At 44.7% G+C, this 20,967-nt stretch overlaps 1 protein-coding gene across 1 annotated transcript in view; it reads left to right on the top strand.

Annotated features, from left to right (window-relative positions):
* Positions 1 to 6,172: 6,172 nt before the first annotated feature.
* Positions 6,173 to 20,967, top strand: part of LOC133141178 (NMDA receptor synaptonuclear signaling and neuronal migration factor-like) — a 31,380-nt gene continuing 16,585 nt past the window's right edge. Inside the window, 4 exon segments of the mRNA XM_061261611.1 lie at positions 6,173 to 6,243; positions 18,103 to 18,164; positions 18,487 to 19,155; positions 19,840 to 19,918. Coding sequence (XP_061117595.1) covers positions 6,173 to 6,243; positions 18,103 to 18,164; positions 18,487 to 19,155; positions 19,840 to 19,918 — 881 coding nt within the window.

Below are 20,967 nucleotides of genomic sequence, written 5' to 3'. Positions count from 1 at the left end.
CTCATCCGGACCTCCTCTCTGTGGCCTCCTCTGACTCATGCCTATGACGGCCCCTACCCCGCCACCTCCTTCTCTCATCTCATGCTTCTGCCTCTCCAGCAGTCTGCAGCATTCCAGGCGGCTGCAATAAAAAAACCTGGAATTTAATTATCTCCCAACCGGATCTTTCATTTGCTCTCTTGGGTTGTGTGTTCTATTATTCTGACATCAGAAAAAGATATGGTGGCTCGTAATGTTCTATCTGCCAGAGCGAGAGGCCTTGGTATCTCAGGGCCATGGAGCTGAACCTTCGGACAAGGTTAGGATGGTAATGAGAGGCGTGTAAATCCTTTTCAATTTCCAGATGAAAGTATTAGGGTCCAATATCTAATACCAATAATAATATTAATTCCGGCGAGTACACTGGGACAATGCCAACGTCTCCGAGTCGCTCCTTTTCATGTTTTTTAGAGCGTAGCTCTTGTAGTGTTGCCTTTCCAAAGCTTTGATCCTTGTGATCTTCATGCAAATATTTCCCCAGTCGCCCCTTAAAAATGCGCAGTGCATAATGAACTCACCTCGTATTAAGGGTGCAGAGTGGACAGTTGAGTGAAAAAGCACTGCTTCTGCATGTGTTCCTGTTTGTGTTCATGTGCCTTTGCATGAGTGCATGTGCGCCTCTGTTTGTACGGTGAATCCGAGTCTGAGGAAACATGAATTTATTTGGAGTGTATGTGTGCGTGCTGTATACATATTTCCATATTTGGAAGCATGCTACAATTGATATCATCATATTTCAAACATTTCAAATATCTTTACAGACTTGCAGCTTATAAATGTACTTTGTGTCTGCTGTATGAGCACTGATAGGCCAAATGGCTTTCTCTTTCGCACTTGACAAGTAAAGATAAATCAGTCAATCAATTATATAACTTGTTTCAGTATGTGTATGTGTGTGTGCGTGTGTGAGTATGTGTGTGTGCACACGTGTGCCTGTATGTGCATCTGTGTTTCAGAGATAGGGTCAGATACTGCCGGATGGGTATTCTGTAGACTGGTTTAAGGGGCTAAGATTTACGGGTGTCTTGTGACTGGGGATGTAGGAGGTGCAGCAATAAAAAAGGCTATCTTTGCAGCACAGAGGAATGAGGCTAATGGCTGTCGTGGCCGGATTCTCAATTATTATTGCCAGCACATTTCTGTAATTGAATTCCATTTGGCTGCAGTTAAAAGAATTTAAATAGTATTGATAAGCAATCAGCCGGCCACAGGGGGCTGCTCGTTGTGTGTCAAGTTTATGTCACAGTCATAAAAGCCATTAAAAAATGAAAGAACTGAAGCCATTTTTGTATATATTTCATATACAAAGCACACCTTTATGATTTTTGTTTATAATATCATATCATATAACTTTACCTTGGAAATATACATTTCTATCTCCGTTCTTTTTGAGATATCTACCTTCAAAGATACTTTTACTTCATACTTTTAAACAGTATTTGTATGTAAAACACACATATTTAGTGCCCTATAAGCAATGTATATATGTTTTTGTCATAAATGACAGTTAGAACCATATCATTCCCAGGTCTTGAAAATATAATATTATACAATATAAAATAGTATAATATACAGTCTGCACTGAAGATGTCACATCCCTTGGATACCGGCTGAGTTCATTCCTCCACATGGACAGCAGCTGTTTACCCAGGGCTCTGACTGTTGGGGTGCCATTCTTGCCTGCACTTGAATAAGCACCCCCCTGCAGAATTAACATGTCAAGACGAGGATTCCATTGTGCTTCAGTGACTGTCTGCTCCATAAACAGTGTTGTTCTATATTCGGAGAGGGATCGTCCTGTTCTTTACCTTCCTCGCAGTCTAATAAGTTTCAACAGGCCCTGCCTGCTTCCAAGGGTCATCTCTCCCATAACGCTCGACTTGATGAAGCGTGTTGTTTTGCATTAAGGTACATCCGCGAGAACGCTCGGAGCGATTCATCATCGAGCGGAGCGCGGCGTAGCGTGGCTGCCATTCGCATGAGGGAGTGGATGAAATAAGCATGCGGAGATGTTGGGTTCACTGTTTTTCTGGGGGCGGGGCGCTTGACCTACAGGGTTTACTTGGAGAGGAGGTTGACTTTTATTAATGGCTTCTGCTTTAACACTGAGTAATTTAACACTGTCATCGTACCCCTTGGGGGTTGGGGAGCGAGGGAGTGGCGATGACAGCGGAGGGGTAAAGAATGGACATCCTGAAAGAGTGTACTCTTCCCCTCCACTTCCCTTCTGGAGACGGGAGAGTGAGGAAATGGCCGTTACTCTGTTTAAGAGCGTACGCTAAATAAATTTAACGAGAAGGACGAGCAGGCTTCCCATTGTGCACTCCAGAGTTGGTCGTGAGGTGTGCTGAAGGCATAGGCTGAGATAAAGACAGATGAATATATTTGTATTCACTGATCAGTAGTCATAAGTTGTTCAATGGTGCCTGGAAAACTAATGGAAAAGGTCGTTAAGTTTCATTGAAATATAGTTTTATGTGACAGCCATGTTAATCATCTTCTGTCTGTGCATGTGTGCCTGTGCCTGTGTGTGTGTGTGTGTGTGCACGTGTGTGTGTGTGTGTGTACATTAAGCACATTAACTTGAATCCTGAAGCATCCCCATCCAGTCAGACTGCCCCTTAACATTGTGAGAGTGTGTGGCTGTGTGTGTGTGTTTGGGTTTCCATGTAAAAAATCCCTCTTATCTTATAGTATGCCTATACTCTCAGCTTATCCCATAGTAGTTTTTTGAGTGTGTGAGTGTGTGGTGCGTGTGCTCACTGAGCGTATTCAGAAGTCCAACATGTTACTACAGGAGGAAGTACAGACGGCTGCTTAAATATTTATGGATTCCTTTTGTTAACTTGTTGTTGCATCTGGTGTTGGTTGACTGACCTCACGTGTGAAAACTGCAGGAATTATTCTTCCTCTCTTATGAACACACTGAGCGTGACTATTGTGGTTACTGAAGGGTCTAATACAAGTCCAGAGCAGTGGGGGCCTGTGCAGTATATCTGTATGTGTGTGTGCATGTCTTTCTCGTGACTGACAGCTGGTGTGCTGATCGCGCATTTTCTGGAACGTTGACCCTCAGTGCGGCAAATGACCCTCACAGACTATATAAAGTGTGTACCCGCAATATAAAAGTTGTACAAAAATATTGAACATTACAGGAAAAAGATTGCCCCCAAGCCATCTTCCACTGATAGGCTGCATTTGTCTGTTCAGCTCTGGGTGGAGGGGACTTTAAGCAGTCAGCAGTGGTGTGTGTGTGTGTAGCAGCGATGTGTGTGTGTGTGTGTGTGTGTATATATTACTGCCACTTTGTGTTTGTGTGCATATGCAATGAGCTGTATGTGTGAGAGAATGTATAGTATACTTGTGTGTATGTGTGTGTGTATGCGTGATTGCCTGTGTGTGTAACTAATACATTTTAGCCTCTGTTTCTCATTCAAACCCTTCTCAAATGTAGCACACCTCTATAAGCAGGACAAGGTCACCCATGGCTTGCCAAAGCACTTTACAAGCACATCGATAGATGGGGCATGCTACTCTCTAGTAAGCAATTGCATTATTTATCAAATGTCTGCAAACTTCTACTTGAACCTACAGTCCACCCCCTCTCATTTTCTTTCCTGGCTTTTCCTTCAGGATTTTCAATTAAACTCCCACTTCTCTCCCTCTATCTACACTCATCTCCATTTCTCTCTCTCCTTCTCTATGTATCACTTCTTCTTCATCCCTCTTCGTTTTTGTTATTGGATAGATATCACCTTCTTCAGAGTAACATTTGCAGTATCCTCCATGGCTCTCTGTCACATGTATTTCTGCAGTATCACAGTGTCTGTAACCAAATTCCATCACCTTGTTTCTCAAGTATATGACATGAAAGAAAATGTATTTGCTCCCACACACGCTCTGTCCTTTTCCATCACACACATATGCTCCTCTCACATTACTACTGTCTCTCCCCCTCTCTCCTGCACATGCATGAACACACAAGCAGATGTCTATTAAAGACCATCAGCCCGATCAGCCTGATTCTGCAGTCTCCTCCTCAGTTTTCTACTCTTTTCTTATTCCACTTTGCAACTTGTCTCCAGTCATTCATCTTCATCCTGTCATCTCTTATTTCTTACCTCCACTATTTTCTGCTCCGGTGCGGGCATGTTTGCTTTTAGGGTTTGTCTTTGACTCATTGCGGAGATAAACAGTGACAGAGCGACCTGATATTGGTGCAAAAGTAGAGAAAGGAGAAATTTTTTTCTTTGTTATATTTACATTCTATCCTGCAGTGCTGTAAAAGTTTGACCAGCCTCCTCCACCTCAGCTTTCAGAGAAGGGAATGTGAAATGGATGCCAGTGTGGTGGAATAGAATCAGATCTAATACAGCTCTTCTTAACAGAGGAATTATCACTGAGCTCTTCACAGATACAGATCGTGTTTCAGACAGAAGACAATGACTATGTAACCATAAGAAAAGGGAGATCGATTCATGGATCATCTTGTAGTTATGTTTGCATAGAGGAATACATTTTTAAACATTTTGCTCTTGGTGAGGGACAATTCGTGATAATAATATTGATGAACATAATAATGTTATATGGAGCCTATCATGAACTCAAAGCACTTTACAATGGAGGTGAAAGGCCTGCTCAGCCAGAATTAATGTGCAGGACACACCTGGATGAGATGTGGAAGCCATTTTATGCTAGAATGATCATCACACATCACTTGAGGCAGAAAGGGAAATATTTAGCCAATTAAACCATTTGATTTAAGCTAAGATTACTTTGATCTGTTTTATGTGAAAAACAGACCTCCGCTAATTGGAAAGGAGACTAATCTGCAACAGATGTTCACAATTCATATGGCATTTTAGGGAAGAGTTCTGATTTTAATATGCACAACTTCAATTAGCTAATAAGGTGATTGGTATCTTGAGGTATCCCAAAAAAATAGCAATTTATAACTCATTGCTTTTATCTAATTTGTTAATTTAGAGAGTAACTTCATGTTATGTAACTTCATAAAAATATATGAATAACACCAACAACAATACCAATAATGGCATTATGATTTTTATCATTATGAATATTATTATCATTGTTCCATAGTTTAGCAGTACTAGCTATTGTAGAGGTATCCTATGCAAGAATAGAAAACCTGACTTACACAAACACCCAGTTTTTTTGAGAACACTCCTTCAAATGAAAATGTACAATCATATAAATGTTAATGACAAACCTAGGGTGGCCTCCTCTTCTCATTAAACTCCTTAAGGTATGCTCTTTTGTTCACAAAGTAAATGAATCAGACAATGGCGATGAAGAAGGCTTGTGCTCCATTGAAATTGATTGCATTGAGTTTCATGTCTTTTGTTCCTTGGAGGTGTCCTTTCATGCTGGCCCCTGGCATGCTGACATCTCAACCTGTGTCAGGGGCCCACAGGGGTAATTATGCTCCAATTATGCTCCAAAACCAATTGATTATTGCAGGGACTGTGGGATGAAATTTCCCACTCTCTCTGTACAAAACCTTTCAAGTTGCTGCTTTATGTATTTCTTTATGGACCTGCACAGTGCAATATATGGTCTGTAGTGAACAAAGTAGTGCAAAGGCCTATGGAAATGGAGTGAAACTAGTAGTCGTTTCAGAGAGAGAGAGAGAGAGAGAGAGAGAGAGAGAGAGAGACTGTGGTTATTTCACGGTACGCGTACCTCTTTGACAGCAGCGCTTCCTCCGATACGCAGTCATTTACTCAAGTCACATAAAGAGCATCGCGCGTATGAGAGTGAGAGGGCACTCTCTCTCTCTCTCTCTCTCTCTCTCTCTCTCTCTCTCTCTCTCTCTCTCTCTCTCTCTCTCTCTCTCTCTCACGATCTCCTTCGCTCATCACCTATATCCTGATTGGTAGCTATTATACATTTGTGCAAATAGAAATACCAGGATAGACTGCCCTTTCTGTAGACACCTGTTCGTTCGTAGCGGTTGCGCACCAAGGGAGAGGGGTGGGGAGCGATTAACAGAAAGAGTGGTTGTACGTCGGACTTCTTTTTCGTGTTTGCTCAGTGCATTTTTCTCCTCCATCCATCATTCACCGGTCTTTGGAATGAGCTGTTTTTCTGCCTATGTCGTTTCCACTCCAGCATGGGAACCGCCGTGTCGAAAAGGAAGAATCTAAGGAACGATGCAATATCCTCCGTGGCAGCAAAAGTTAGGTGAGTGCCGGGAAGGTCCACTGCAAGAGGAACACAGCGGGTACTGAGTACCAGGGCTGCTGCAGAGGCTTGCTTTTGCAAGGTGTGCATTGTACAGGTAAATAAAAAATAATGTCCAGCACGTATTATACCAGTTCACCTTGGTACAATAGCGAGGTACAGTAGTTCATTTCAATACGTAATTATATTCGTGTTGTAGCCTATTGTGGAAGCAATTGTCCATATTGTAGCTTATTGTATGATGGAACCAATCTTAACATCACCAGATACCAATCTGCAATGAACTATATATGCTACTATATGCCTAAAACGCCGACTCCATTTATACCTATGTGCGGTTCGCAGTCTTGTCTTTAGTGGGAAGGAGAGTCAAAAAACATTCTTGTCGGTAATTCACTGCAATTTGAGTAAGATCACTCAAATTAGTTATTCAAATACAAAAATGATATACCCCAGCAATTGCACGAAAGATAATATAACCCATTTCTTTACCGGTCTGGTTAAAACTTCGTTGTATTTACACTATTTTGTGCGTGATTCCAATTTGAATGAATTGCACCAATACATTCATTGTTCAAAATTCAGTCTTGTAGGGCGCTTATGTGGATATAATACGTGGATGCAAGAAAATAGCTTTCAGCATGTACGATAAATATGTTAATTATTACTTTAAACTGATTAGCTGTACCTAACTGGTCCGGCTAGCCCTACCTGTGTCTACAAATATGTATCTCATGCTTAATATGTAACGTATTAGTCTTACTTGCCCCAAAGAAGATTGGAGAAGTTCTTTGCTATCACATAATTTCTTAATAATAATCTGGAATTAATTATACTTTAGCTGCAATAAGACTTTATTTATGACATAGGATGATAACAATAAGATAATTTGCATTATGAGACAAACTCCTGCTGGGTATTTGGACAACGAACAGCCTTGTGCATTGAGTGCATTCTGACTCACGGGTGACTGATTAGTTAATTCATATTAACACTGATTAATGTAAAATTACTGTTCATCTTATTGTGCTATGTCTTTTTCTGACCACTCTTAAACAAAGTAGTAAGCTTTTTTCAAAGTTTCCAATGCACTGTCCTGTGAGTGACAGCTGCTTGCAGCTCATGCTATGATTGGCCTTCTATTCTATCAATTAATCAATTAACTGTAATTGACAAGTTGACCCTTGAGGCTGTCCATCAGTGTGAATTATGACTCATAATGGAGTGCACTGAGGGAGAGAACGAAACCAAAAACCCAACATAGACACCTATCATTTTACACGGAGGACTATTTGTGGCTCGTTTAATTTTGTCGGCGACTACAGAGGAATGGATTGGGCTATAACAGCATCTGTTCTATAGCAGCAGCTGGCCTTTGATGGTGTATTATATGCAAAGCACCACGCATGTTTTTATATTGTTCTCACAGTCCTGCAATTTGTGAAGCCTGTCTGAGAGGAATTGCTCTTTGTTTCAATATATTTGAGGTTATGAATGCAGTGTTTCGGCAGATTTCTGAAAATACATCTTCTTTATTGTCTAGCCTGACTGTTTGTGTGGTGCTGCATTGGTATCTAGGGCCAGTTGTTTTTAAAATGTTAAGATCTGATAATGATATATTGTGAATTGGATCAAAGCTTTGGGGTTTGAATTTATACAGTGCCAGGAAAATGTTAAGAAGTAAAATCAGGGCGAAAGGTTTGTTAATAATGTGCCATTTGAAGCAGCCTGTTGGGGATTGAAATAATGACCCAGTGAGTGCTTTGTTGGAATGTGGTGATCTGTCATCTCTCCTCAGACTGACATGTACACAGTCACACATACCACACATACAGTCACACAGATGCATGCGACACAATAGCTGAGTGTGTGTGTGTGTGTGTGTGTGTGTGTGTGTACAGCCGAGTGTGAACTGAATGGCTGAATCGGGGAGAGGGACCTGGAATCAAACTGCACCCAATGGGATCTGAACTCCCCACTGACTGACCTCATTCTGCAGTCCCTGTGATCTCAGTGCAGTGGAACAAACACACACATGCACATACATCAGAACACACACAACACACTCAGAGGCACATGCACAAGCAAACACGTGCCAGACATCAGAAAGTAAGAATATACGTATGAAGATTACAAGCCATACACACACACACAGGCATGCCTGCATACACACACACACACACACACAGACACACACATTCACACACACACTCTCACACACTCAGAGGCACATGCACAAAAATGCACGTGCCATGCACACACACACATACCCGATCTACAGGCGGATACATGCACGTATGCACACAGCCAGCCAGACAAATCAATTATACGCACACACACCAAGACTAGTGTCTCGGTCACTCATGTGCATACAGTCACGCGCAAACATGATTCAATATAAGATACCTCAATCCTATAAGAGCCACAAAAGAATTAAATGCAGGAGCGGAGGTGGGTTTTTACGTCTGCTCTCAGAGATGTTTTAAGCCTGGCTGCAGGAAGCTGTTAAGGCGCTATCAGTAACAGCAGCGAGGGGGGTACTCTGAAATGTGCACTTTAAATACAACATGCATGAGGAGAGCGGAGCACGTTTTCTCGGCGGGGTGCATCGGTTTCTCAGTCTTCAGTAATGGTTAGAACTGCACGGTCGCGGTCTCTCTCTCTCCCAGCCTTGCATTTTCTCCTAACAAGCCGTTTCTTGTTTTGTCAAAATGGTCTGTATTTTTTTCATATTCCTTAGCTCTCTGTACTCCACCGCCACTTTCGAATATAAACGACCATATTTGTGTTGCTGTCAATTATTAGACAGTTTGTTCCTATGTGAAATGTGGGAAATGTGCTTTATTGCAGTGAATTTATGACCGCAATATAAACCCAGACAGATGCCATTATTTCAGTGCCACGCAGTCTTGGATGGCCTGAGTAATTTTCATGATCTGTTAAATGCATCACACTGTTGTGGATCTTCAGACTCTTTCATTGGTTCCTGCAGTTTCAGGAAATGAGGCTAGCAGGTCAGGAAGGAGCTGCCCACCACTCTCGAACCCCGTGTGCTGTTTAGCTGCCATTGTGAAGGTGATGCTAAATAGGTTACTGCGACCTGAGCCATCGCCAAACGCAATGGCCAGTCATAACTGTAAGCATCTTATAGCTGCTTCAAGAGGACATATACTGAGAATGTGCATTCTCTTAAACATGTGCGGTCAAGCCTAGTGCTGCTCTCCTTAGTGGGAACAGGCACAGGCAGGATTGAAGGTGGGTCCTCTGGTATAAAAGCTTCCTGGCCCCTGTCACTCTTGCACATCACCCTGAGTCATGACCCCACAGTGGTAAAAATGCTGCAGACCCACCACAATCCACCAAGTAGCCTCTAAGGGTCTTATTGTGAGTCATCGTCATTACAAAATGGTGGGCCTCAGACTACCTTTTCAAGTCAATATGTGCATTAAGGAGGTTTTGTGACTGACAGCTGGTGTGTTGATTGTGTATTTTCTCGAACGATTACCCTCAGTGCAGCAAATAACCCTCACGCACATTGTAGTATATGTGTGTCCCCAATATAAAAGTGGCACAAATATATTGAAGATAACAGGAAAAGGATCGCACCCTAACCGCCACAACTGGCAGGCTATGTTTGTCTGTTCAGCCCTGGGTGGAAGGGGGTTTAAGCGGCTGTGTGTGTGTGCTTGCGTGCGTGCGTGCGTGCGTGCGTGCGTGCGTGCGTGCGTGCGTGCGTGCCTGTGTGCGTGCGGCATCTGTCTGTGATAGGCAAGCAGCAAAGAGCACTAATGAATCGATTATACCACGCTGGCACTTAGCTTAAACAGATGTGGTCTGGACATGGGCCACAGACTGGCAGTGATAATTAAAAAGTTCCTAGTAGCAGAGACTGCACAGGGTGAAATTATTAAACATTGGACATTGTGCGGTGAGCGTGGCGTGTACTAAAGCTCACTGTGTTCAGACCTTGGCCATGACCCAGGCAGGTTCCTCAACGGAAACTCCTGAAATGGCTCTTGGAGTTTCTCCATTGTTGTATTCACCTTACCTGTTGGAGCGATCGTCACCTGGATTACCCACTCTGCTTTTCACCTTGCTGGGCGGGAGAGAGGGGCTTGATCACTTATTCATTTCATATCAATTATTCATCCCTTCGGCCTGACGAGGTTGGACCGTGGCACTCTGTGTGATCTACAGCCAGGGTGGTTTGGAGGTTGGGGGCAGCAGTGGGGGAGGGGCAGTTTAAGAATAGAGCAAACTGCCCTGCCACACGGTTCGTCCCCGTTGGCCCACAAACCCATCACACGCCAGGACCGAAGCGCAGGAAAATCAGATGTTGTAATGGGCTCCATTATGCTGGTGCTGTGATACGGGAAGGCAATAATTCTGTCAGTGAGATGGACTGGCAGTTCATTACAGGGGATGGAAGGGACGCAGAAAGTGTCCGCGTATGTGCGCGCATGTCTACATGCTGGCCTGTGTGTATTTCTGTGTGTGTGTGTGTGTGTGTGTGTGTGTGTGTGTGTGTGTGTGTGTGTGTGTGTGTTTACAGTGCAGTACAAAAGTATTAGGACAGAGATACAAGTTTTGTTGTTTTTGCCTCTGTACTCTCTAGTACAGTGGATTTAAAATGAAACAATGCATATGAGGATAAGGTACAGACTGTCAGCTTTGATTGGCAGATATTCCTACTACTTCCATGTCAGGTGAACCATGTAGGAATGTGGCCCTTTTTATACATAGTCCTTACTTTTTGGGGGAACAAAAGTGATTGGACAACTGGTTGCTCAACTGTTGGCTCTGTGTCTTGGCCAGTTTGTGCTGTTTTATTATTTTTTCATGTATATTCTAGGTGAGGACTTTTCATTTGACTGTGTCTCATTGACACAAAAGTGTTAATGCCAGGAAAGCAGGCCATAGTGCTGTGGAAAAAGACAAGGCTAAAACACTGGTGTGTCAAAATCAACTGTTTGGTTCATTGTTAAGAAGCAGGAATGCTCTGGTGAGCTCAGCAATAGCAAAGCAATACAGATCACAGAAGACCACTGTAGTGGATGAGTAAATAATACTTTAAATTGTAAAGAAAAGTCTATTTTCAACTGTTGAAGAGGTGAAGAACACTCTCCAAGATGAAGGCATATATGTGTCAAATACTAAGACAAAGAGAAGACTACATTAGCAATATTATTGTACAAGATGCAAACCACTCGTAAGCAGCAAGGACAAAAGACAAGCCAGGTACATTTGATAAATTGCAGAGTTCTGGAACAAAGTCTTATGAGATTAATGACTCAGGCAGATTAATGAGATTAATATTGACCTCTACTGCAAACAGTGGAAAGAGTGAAGTGTCAATAAAGAAAGGAGCTGCTTGTGGCCCAAAGCACCCCATCATCCACCCCATGGTGGACGCAGTGTTATGGCTTGGGCATGTATGGCTGCCACTGGAACTGTAGCGGAATGCTACAAGGATCACTGCATATGGATGTAAGTGACAGTCTGCACTTTAACCTCATAGTTATTGTTTCATTTCAATTCCAATGTGCTGGAGTACACAGTCAAGGCAACATTAATGTGCCACTGTCCAAATACTGCACTGTATGTGTTTACGCAAGTGTGTGCAAGCCTGCGGATGTGTGTGTATTCCATGCTGCTAAGCTTTGAGACACTGCAGATTGAGGTGATGATATAGTCTCACTGGAAGGAGAATGTGCAGTGCTGTACACGTGAGCTGGCCCACTTTTATTTGTTTCTTAATTTAGTTTTTGAAAAATTGCATTCCCATGCTTCTCAATGGAGACAATTGCCTGCTCAAGGATGCACTTGTTCTTTGCTGAGTGCGGAAAGGAAATGAAATTAACTGTGGAGGAAAGGGTTTACTATTGAGGGCCATTCTGTGAGAGCTCACAAGATGCTGTCAGTCTATATTCAGTAAACAGCATTCAGATGAAGGCAGCGGTGATAGCATTGAATATTATATGGTGTTTGACTCATCTATATCTATTATGCAGATTTTATGGTCACTAATGTAAATGGCACTTTACTGAGTCAGGGCACTTGACCCTCCTCTTGGCTACGCATACTCAAATGTAGGACCCATACTTATAGATTCACTCTCAATGGTGTGAGTAGACAAGAGAGGTGATGTTGATCTCTTTCTCCCTCTCACTCACTATCTCTCGGTCTCTCTTTTGCTCTCTCTCTCCTCTTCTCTCTCTCTCCTCTCCTCTTTTCTCAGCCTCCATACCTCTGGCTTTCGCAGTAGGGGATTGGTGGCCCGAGGGGCTTAGATGGCTCATGATTATGCTGATTTCTCTACAACACTTGCGGTAATGATACAGATCGTGAGATGGCCCTGACGGTGTGCAATTATGCGGCAGAGACGTCGCCGATGTGTAGACGCTATGCTACGCGCTAAACGTTGCTGTGGGTTGGGATGGAGCAGAGCTCCGTTCTGTTATGGGGGGAAGGGGCTCAGCTGAGTGCACTCCGTCGCTTGCTGTTAGACCCCACTAAATGCAAATTTTCAGCTTGGTTTTTTTTTTAGCTACGCATGCAGGCGTCTGAGACTTAGTCTAATACACCCTTCTTTTATGGATGCCATTACCATAATCTACTGAACACCAGGTGCATTTTTGTTGGAGTTAACATCTCTCTCTCGCTCACTTTCACTGTCACACACTCATACTGACACATGCGTGCATACACATACATGTATGCATGCTAACACACACACACAAACATGCAAGCACACATAAGAACACTAATACACACACACACACACACACACACACAAGAAAACACACTCCAGTGCACTCAAGCACGCACACGTATGAAGATGAGAATGATAGAGAATTGGGTGGGGGAGGGGGGGCTATGGCTGTGCTTTTGGTAATTGGTTCATTTGTTGTTGGGTGGGACTGGCATCCATTCCCATTGATTAACTCTAACATTTGCTCATTAAATTGGACCTACATGCAGTCAGATCTTATTTTTCATCACATAACAGCATGTGAAAACAGTGCGATAGCACACCTCCATCAGGAAATGGGCTCTCCAGAGCAGGCCATATCACTCCCCCTCTCATTTCAGCAGTCTCCTGACATCCAGTCCAGCTTTTTGCAGTGAGCGCTTTGCATCACCCCTTCCTTTCCTTGTTACATTGCACCCCTAAAAGGTATTTTTAAGCATTGTATTCTTCTTAAAAAACAAAGCAAAGTGTTAATTAACTTCACTTCCTTTTTTTTACTTAATTGTATATTGTCGTTTTCAGTTTCTAGTATATGGAGAAGTTTAGCGAAGGTTCAGGCAACTTGAGGCTTAAGTGAGAAATTATCTCTGGCATGCTGCCTTTGATTCAGATGTTTTTCTTTTTCTTACTGTTGTTATTTATTGTTTTTTTTTTAATTGACTTATTTATGGGACCTAAATACAGATATATCTAAAATTAGTGTCCTTGTACATTATTATAAAGAGAATATGTACATACACACACACACACGCACACACACACAGGCTTACATACCCATACACACACACACACACACACACACACACATACACACCCATACACACACATGCTCTCATCATGTGAAATACTGATTGTTAATTGGTATCGATTTCTGAATTATGCTTTGGTAATTATTCCACTTTTAAATCTACAACACAATAAAGCATGCAGTGGTCTGAATACTTTCTGAAGCCGCTGTATGTAGTATTGTGGCAGAGGATATCAAAGGACAATTCACAAATTGATACCAATTATCAATAGGTATTTCACATACTATATGTTGACAATCTTATCAATGTATTTTTTTATGTTGATATCAGAATCTAGATAACGTGGTGTTATTTAAGCCGGACACATGTCCTGTGAATCACACAGGAAAACCACAATAAAACATGTCCTTCGTGCACATATTTCAGTCAACAGTCATTTAAGAAAAATAAAGACTTTTTTGCCAACTGTATGTGCTGGCTTTTCTTTCTAATGTGTGCTTGCTTTCCAGTTACCTGACTAAAAAGAAATGCGTCCCTAGTTTGTGGGTGCGCATGAGACTGGCAGTGGGGGGTGTGGTTGGGGGATGGTTATATTGAGCAGCGCAGACAGTGGGGAGTATAGTTGAGAAAGGTAAGAGACTTCGTTCCAGGAAGGGGTGGTTATGGCTTGTAATCCTGCAGGATTTCATTCATTTTGACCTGACACAGATTCTTCTCCTCAGCACAAAGTGGAGAACAATGCAAGACAGATCCTGGCATTACAGAGAGGAAAGAGATGGAGGGAGAGAGGGAGGGATGGATGGTGGCTTCGAAAGAGGTCAGGTCAGAGCAGAGAGCTGTTTTGTCATCGGAAGCGTTTTTGGCTGGTGAGGTGAGGTGTCTCAGAACAAACTGCTCTTTTCCAAATGAGTCTGACACAGTAAAACCGCCTTGGCTGGCTCTGAGACTGAGACACAGGAGTGAAACAGAATCTGGTGTACATAAGAATCTCTCTCCCTCTCTTTCTTGCTCTCTCTCTCTTACTCACATATGCACACATATTTTTACACGCAAACATTCACATACACACGCACATGAACAGACCCACATTCTTGTAAAAACACACACACGTACATGCTCACACGCACATGCACACACAAGCACACACACACACACACATGCGCACACACACACACACACACACACACACACACACCTGAAATGTAAGTAGGAGGAGAGCGCTGAAAGCCTGAAAGCACTCTTCCCCATCTGCAGTCTGCTTCTTACAGTAAAAAGCTTCATGTTCTGCATTTCTGTTGTACAGTCTGTTCTGTTATTGTGGCCATGCATCCATGTGTGCTTGCCCCAAGGCGATGTGCATGCGTGCTTGTGTGCGAGTGTGTGTACGCTGTACTTTGTTTTCTTGGTGAATATGCATTTGTGGAAGTATATTACAACGTGTGATGTTGCCCGAGGAGAAAACGCTGGAATCAGCAATGTTGCTGGTTATTGTTCTAATTTAAAAAAACACATGCACAAATGCTTGTGTTTTTTTATCATCGATTAACCATATAAGCTTTTGTAGTGTATACATTGCACAATATGGCACGCCTGTGATACCATTTATATTTGCTCATTGAGAGAGAGAGAGAGAGAGAGAGAGAGAGAGAGAGAGAGAGAGGATGCAGAGAAAGTGGGAGAGAGTTACAGATACTGTGGTATTCCTCTCCCTGTGGAATGAATGTTTTAATCCTCCTGCCACCCAACCATGTACCAATGTGTTGTTTTTTAATCAAAGTTGAGAGGTTCAGTTAGAGGCCTATCCCCAGGAACAGGGTGGATAATTGCTTTTGAAACACAATAGAAAAGCACTGGAGCCTGAAGACAACACTGATGTGAGATCCAGGAACTGGAGGCACAATGTGTAACACTGGGTGCATGCCGTTGGTCTTCGGTCTGTCGCCAGCAGGGCTGCTTTATGGCAATATATCCAGCCTTTACTGCAACGATGTGACAGCCTTTAGCCCAGTGGCTAATGTCCATAACCAGGACCTGGAAGGTTGGTGGTCCAAGCCCCGGTGTAGCCACAGTAATAGCTTTACAGCTTAACCCATTGCATTACATTGTTTCCATTTGGCAGACGCTCTTATCCAGAGCGACATACAGTTGATTAGACTAAGCAGGAGACAATCCTCCCCTGGAGCAATGCAGGGTTAAGGGCCTTGCTCAAAGGCAGATCTTATAGTGGCTACACCAGGATTAGAACCACCCGACCTTGCGTGTCCCAGTCATTTACCTTAACCACGACGCTACAGGCCACCCCCGCATTGTTCCAGGGGGGATTGTCCCCTGCTTAATCGAATCAACTGTGAGTCGCCTTGGATCAAAGCGTCAGCTAAATAACCAAATATTTTTATACGCCACATAACCCCTGATTTGTTTTTAATACTGTGAGTTATGAAAAGGATACAACTCATTTGAATAATGAAAGAGTGTGAAAGTGGGTTGTGGGGGGGATACGACAGGAATGATCGGTTTATGCAGTTCTCTAGGAGAAGGCCGCACTTGTTGGCTGAGTTTTAATTATTGAGAGTGTCATCGCGTGGGAAGCTATACGGACGACACAGCAGTCCCGTTTTGCCACTTCCCCACGAGGCACAGAATATGAGAATATGCAGAATATGTGTCTGTGTGTGAGTGTTTTGAGCTTTTGTGTGCCTGCATGTGTGGTGTCATGGACTGTGTGTGTGTGTGTGTGTGTATGTGTGTGAGCCTGCGCATTTGTGTTCTTGTACGGTATGTATGTATGTATACGTGAGTGTGTTTGTGTGTGGCTGTGGGAATACGTGTGTATATGTGCATGGCAGTTTGAGTGTTTGGCTCCAGCACATGGTACTCTTGACAGAGTGAGATGTTCTAATACATGGAACAGAATTTTCTTTCCTTTTTCTGGAAAGGTAGGAAGTGCCAGACGTGTACAAGATCTGCTCCACATTTGGTTTCATCTGAAAAATGAGTCACTGGGAAATTTGTACAAGAATAGCAGTTGCATATGAGTATGTTGTGTATGCATATATCAGGGAGGATTTTATGTGCCTGGATGCACATGCTGTGCATGTACTTGTGTGTGCGACACCTTGCTCAAGGAATGTTCTGCAGTGAAACCTCGTAAAAAAGACAGAAGGCAATCTGCAGGCTTCATAAAGTCACAGATGGACCCATTTAAAGGCTGGTCTCCTACTCCCCCACCTATTTCTCTCAAAGGAAGTATGTTAGAAAAGGGGGTCATGCTGTAATGTTGTGGCCCCCTTGCCAGATCTGGAGGGTTAAGGTCAGCTTCTGGTCCAGATGTATTGGGTCTGTTGAGGGCTGGCAGCCAGAGACGTGGACTGATGATCAAGGCAGGGATGACAAGATGGCTCCATTTCTGTCCTTTTTATCCAGTTTAATTCCTCTGGAATCCTTTGAATTCCCTGGTGAAACTGGTTTAAGCTGTGTTTTTGACATATTTGGCTGGTCCAACCAGCTCTCTGTTCTATATAATCATCAGCTCATCTACCAGTTGACCACAAACTTACACTACCTGCTTAACCAGCTTTGACCAGCTTTGCTCAGTTAGAGACCAGCTTTGATCAGCCACAGTTATGACCAGCTGGACACCTACAGTAAATCATCTTCAACCCCTGCTCTTAGCTGGAATTTTCAGCTGGGTTGTCATTGGTCTTAATTTTGAGGATGTACTCTGAATATAATACAATTACTGGTAGTAGTAATAATTTGTAATAATTGTAATAATTCACTTTTCACACAGAATCTAATATCCAAATATCACAATAAATGATTGGGAAAAGAACATAGAGTAAAAGAGGTAGTAGATATGTAACTGCCAGGAACAGACAGATTGAGTGATTCAGCTCCAGAGCACACAAAAACTCCCAATGGGCAGCAGTGCTTGTATTCAATTATCTGTAAACATAGTAAGTTGTCCTCAGGATTTGCTAGTGTGCTGCTAGTGCTTCATAACATGAGGCCAAAACGTAGGTCTCAGTCACAATCAGAGCATTAAGAGCAGGAGCTCTTGGATGATTTGCACTGTGTAGAATTATCACTGAGCGCATTATCTACATCTGCAAATTAGCCGCAGTGCTGTCGAAGATCTAGAATTAGCTTGGTGTCCTTGGGTGATTTTAAAAGTGGGCAATTAACAGTACTACGGCAGAGGAACGTACTGTGTGATACACTGCCTTTGTATGCGTGTGTGTGTGTGTGTGAGAGAGAGTGACACAGAGACGACAGCGAGGCAGTTTCTATGTGTGTGTGTGTGTGTGTGTGTGTGTGTGTTTGTGAGACAGTGATGTTTTCTGTGTCTCTCTCTTACAGAGCAGCCAGAGCTTTTGGAGAGTACCTGTCTCACGCTCACCCTGAGAACCGCAACGGATCAGGTCAGGTCCCCCCTGACCCCCTTCCCTACCTGCTACCACCTCATCCCTTTGTCTCTCTCAGCTTTCCCCTGTCTCTTCCATTACATTACATTACATTATACCCCTCCCTTTCCTTCTTATTCTGCTCCTTCTTCACCACTTTTTTATTATTTCTTTTATTTGTCCTTTTTTAAAACAGTCTCATTGGGTTCTCTTTTTCAAGAGAGACCTGCCAACAATCATTACAACACATCTCCATCTCTTTTCATTGGCCGTTTACCGCAGAGGATGTCTGCGATTGGCCGGCCTTCTGACTCCCTATCCCTTTTTGTCTGTGTTGCAGATCAGCTGCTTTCAGACACTTTCATTGGCCAGGACTCTGATTCCCCCAGCATCAACCGTCTCCAGAACAACAGCCTGCAGCCGCCCACCTGCCCCAGCACACTGGCCCCGCCCGGCGTGGACCCGCCTCCGTCCGGCAAACCCCAGCCCGCCCCCTCTTCGTCCTCCAATCGGCGCGTGTCCCTGGAGCGCGGCTGCTCGGCAGACAGCGGCCTTCAGCCGGCGCGAGTCTACACCATCACCGGAGAGAGGGGCATGCTGGGAGTGCGGGGCAGCGAGGAGAGCCTGGAGCTGGAGGTGCTGAAGGGGGGCCGGGACCAGGGCAAAGCCCCGCCTCCCGCCCCACCCGGAGCCAACCAGCCGCCGCCCTCGCGCGGGCGTCACCGCGGCAACCATCACCACGGGCAGCAGAACAGTGGCGGCCAGTCCAGAGACCCTCGCCAGTCACAGCCCCTGCAGAGCTCGGGCAGCGCCCACAACATTCGGGACTGGGGCAGTCGGAGAGGAGGCTCGCGGGAGGACTGCAGTCCGGAGGGCGCCGGAGGCTCCAGGGCGCCCACCCAGAGCCAGCGCTCGCTGGACCTGGAGACCTCGCCCCGCGACACAGGCAAGCAGCGCAAGAAGCTGGAGCGGATGTACAGCGAGGACCGGGCGGCCAGCGGGGAGAGAGGTGAAGGGGCAGGTCAGTCTGTTCTCCATGAACCTGTGACCGTCTCTGTGTATTCAGAGTGTGTGTGTGTGTGTGTGTGTGTGTGTGTGTGTATGTGTATGTTACGCACTTCTCTCTTTTTGCGTGTGTGTGTATGTTACACACTCCTCTCTTTTTGTGTGTGTATGTGTGTGTATGCACGTGTCTCTTTGTGTGGGTGCTTGTGTTTGTGCGCATGTATGCATGTGTCTGTGTGTGTGTGTGTGTGTGTGTGTATGCATGCATGCATGTGTCTCTTTGTGTGTGTGCTTGTGTTTGTGCGCTTGTATGCATGTGTCTGTGTGTGTGTGTGCGTGCATGTGTCTCTTTGTGTGTGTGTGTGTGTGTGTGTGTGTGTGTGCGTATGCATGTGTCTGTTTGTGTATGTGTGTCAGCACACTTGTGCGTGAACATATAAGTTTGTGACGCACAGTGAAAGGGTGTGCATGTGCATGTTTCAGTTGTGTGATAGACAGTGAGTTAGTGAGGGAGTCCTGGTCTTCAGCCTGTCACTGTAGTACACATGTTGACACACCTCATAAAAAAGGCATGGTGCAAGATGCACACATACACAAACATGGTACACGGGGTACACAGGCACAAACACCTGACCAAACACACACACTGTGTCCCAGCTCTGTCCAGTAATAACCCTTGTCTCCACAGATGACAACGCAAATGGCTGGTTCCCCAAAGAGAACATGTTCAGCTTCCAGACGGCCACCACCACCATGCAGGCGTGAGTGTCCAACACGGCTCGCTCTCCCTTGGAGAACACGCTGCGCTCGCTTGCCCCCCACATGTTCCGCGAACACGCACGAGTGCCCTCCGCACTCCCACACCATGACCTGACCAGGGGCAGGAGGGGAGGAGATGGAGTCACTGAGAGGAGGGGAGAGAGGAGGGGGCAGCGGGTTACAAACGCGGCACTCCGTGGCAAGCAAGCGCCCGACACGCTGGGCGGAACGGACCGGCCCCTGCGGCGGGTTCATTATTCCCGCTGCTCGAGGGCCCCGGGCTCCACTGACTGCTTAATTATCACCTGTCTCCTGGAGGTGGTAATTATGTCCCCCGCACACTGTGCCCTCCTACGGGGACTCTCTCCCTCTCTCTCTCTCTCTCTCTCCGTTCCTCCACCAGTCACTCTGTTTTTATGCCACCCTCCCCTGGGCCTTTCCCCTCGTACACGATTGACTGGCGTGTTCCGTTTGAGCGCTTTGCTGTTCGTTTCTTTTGCCTTGTGCTTCCGTTTTATTTTTTACCCCCACTCTCATCTCCCTGGTCTCCTCGGCGAATGCTGAGGCGCGGCAAATGCACACGGCGCTCGTATCTTTCTCTGTCGTGCCCCTCCATGCGAAAGGAGTGGATGTGCTGACGTTTCTGCCTGGGGGATTGTGAAATGTCTCTCCTTTTCTCCTTCATGCCCTCATGTCCTGTCTCTGTGGACTACAGGATATCGTAAGTACCCCGCTGTCATTCAGCGTGACGCCCCTGAAAAGAGTTTGCACCCCCCCCCCGATCCTTCTCTTCCTCTGTGGTTCTCCTTCCCTTTCACCACCTGGTCTTGACCCCTGACCCCTTCCAGCTCTGAACTGAGTGTTTGAAGTTATAAACGCAGGTGCAGGGCCGTACTGTAGGTCTGTCTGACCTGCAGTCGCAGACACGCCTGGTTAGAGCATAAAAAGCCGGGGAAGCAGAGTCGCAGTCGTGACAAGTTCGTCTGATCAGAGGGAGACCGGTGCATTTGAGGCTGGAGTGGCGACATTTTTCCCCATATCGCTACAATTAGGCTGT

This window comes from Conger conger, chromosome 11 (genome assembly GCF_963514075.1).
Source record: "Conger conger chromosome 11, fConCon1.1, whole genome shotgun sequence".
Lineage (NCBI taxonomy): Eukaryota > Metazoa > Chordata > Actinopteri > Anguilliformes > Congridae > Conger > Conger conger.
The sequence above is the reverse complement of the archived record's forward strand: the minus strand, read 5'-3'. Positions and strand labels throughout refer to the sequence as shown.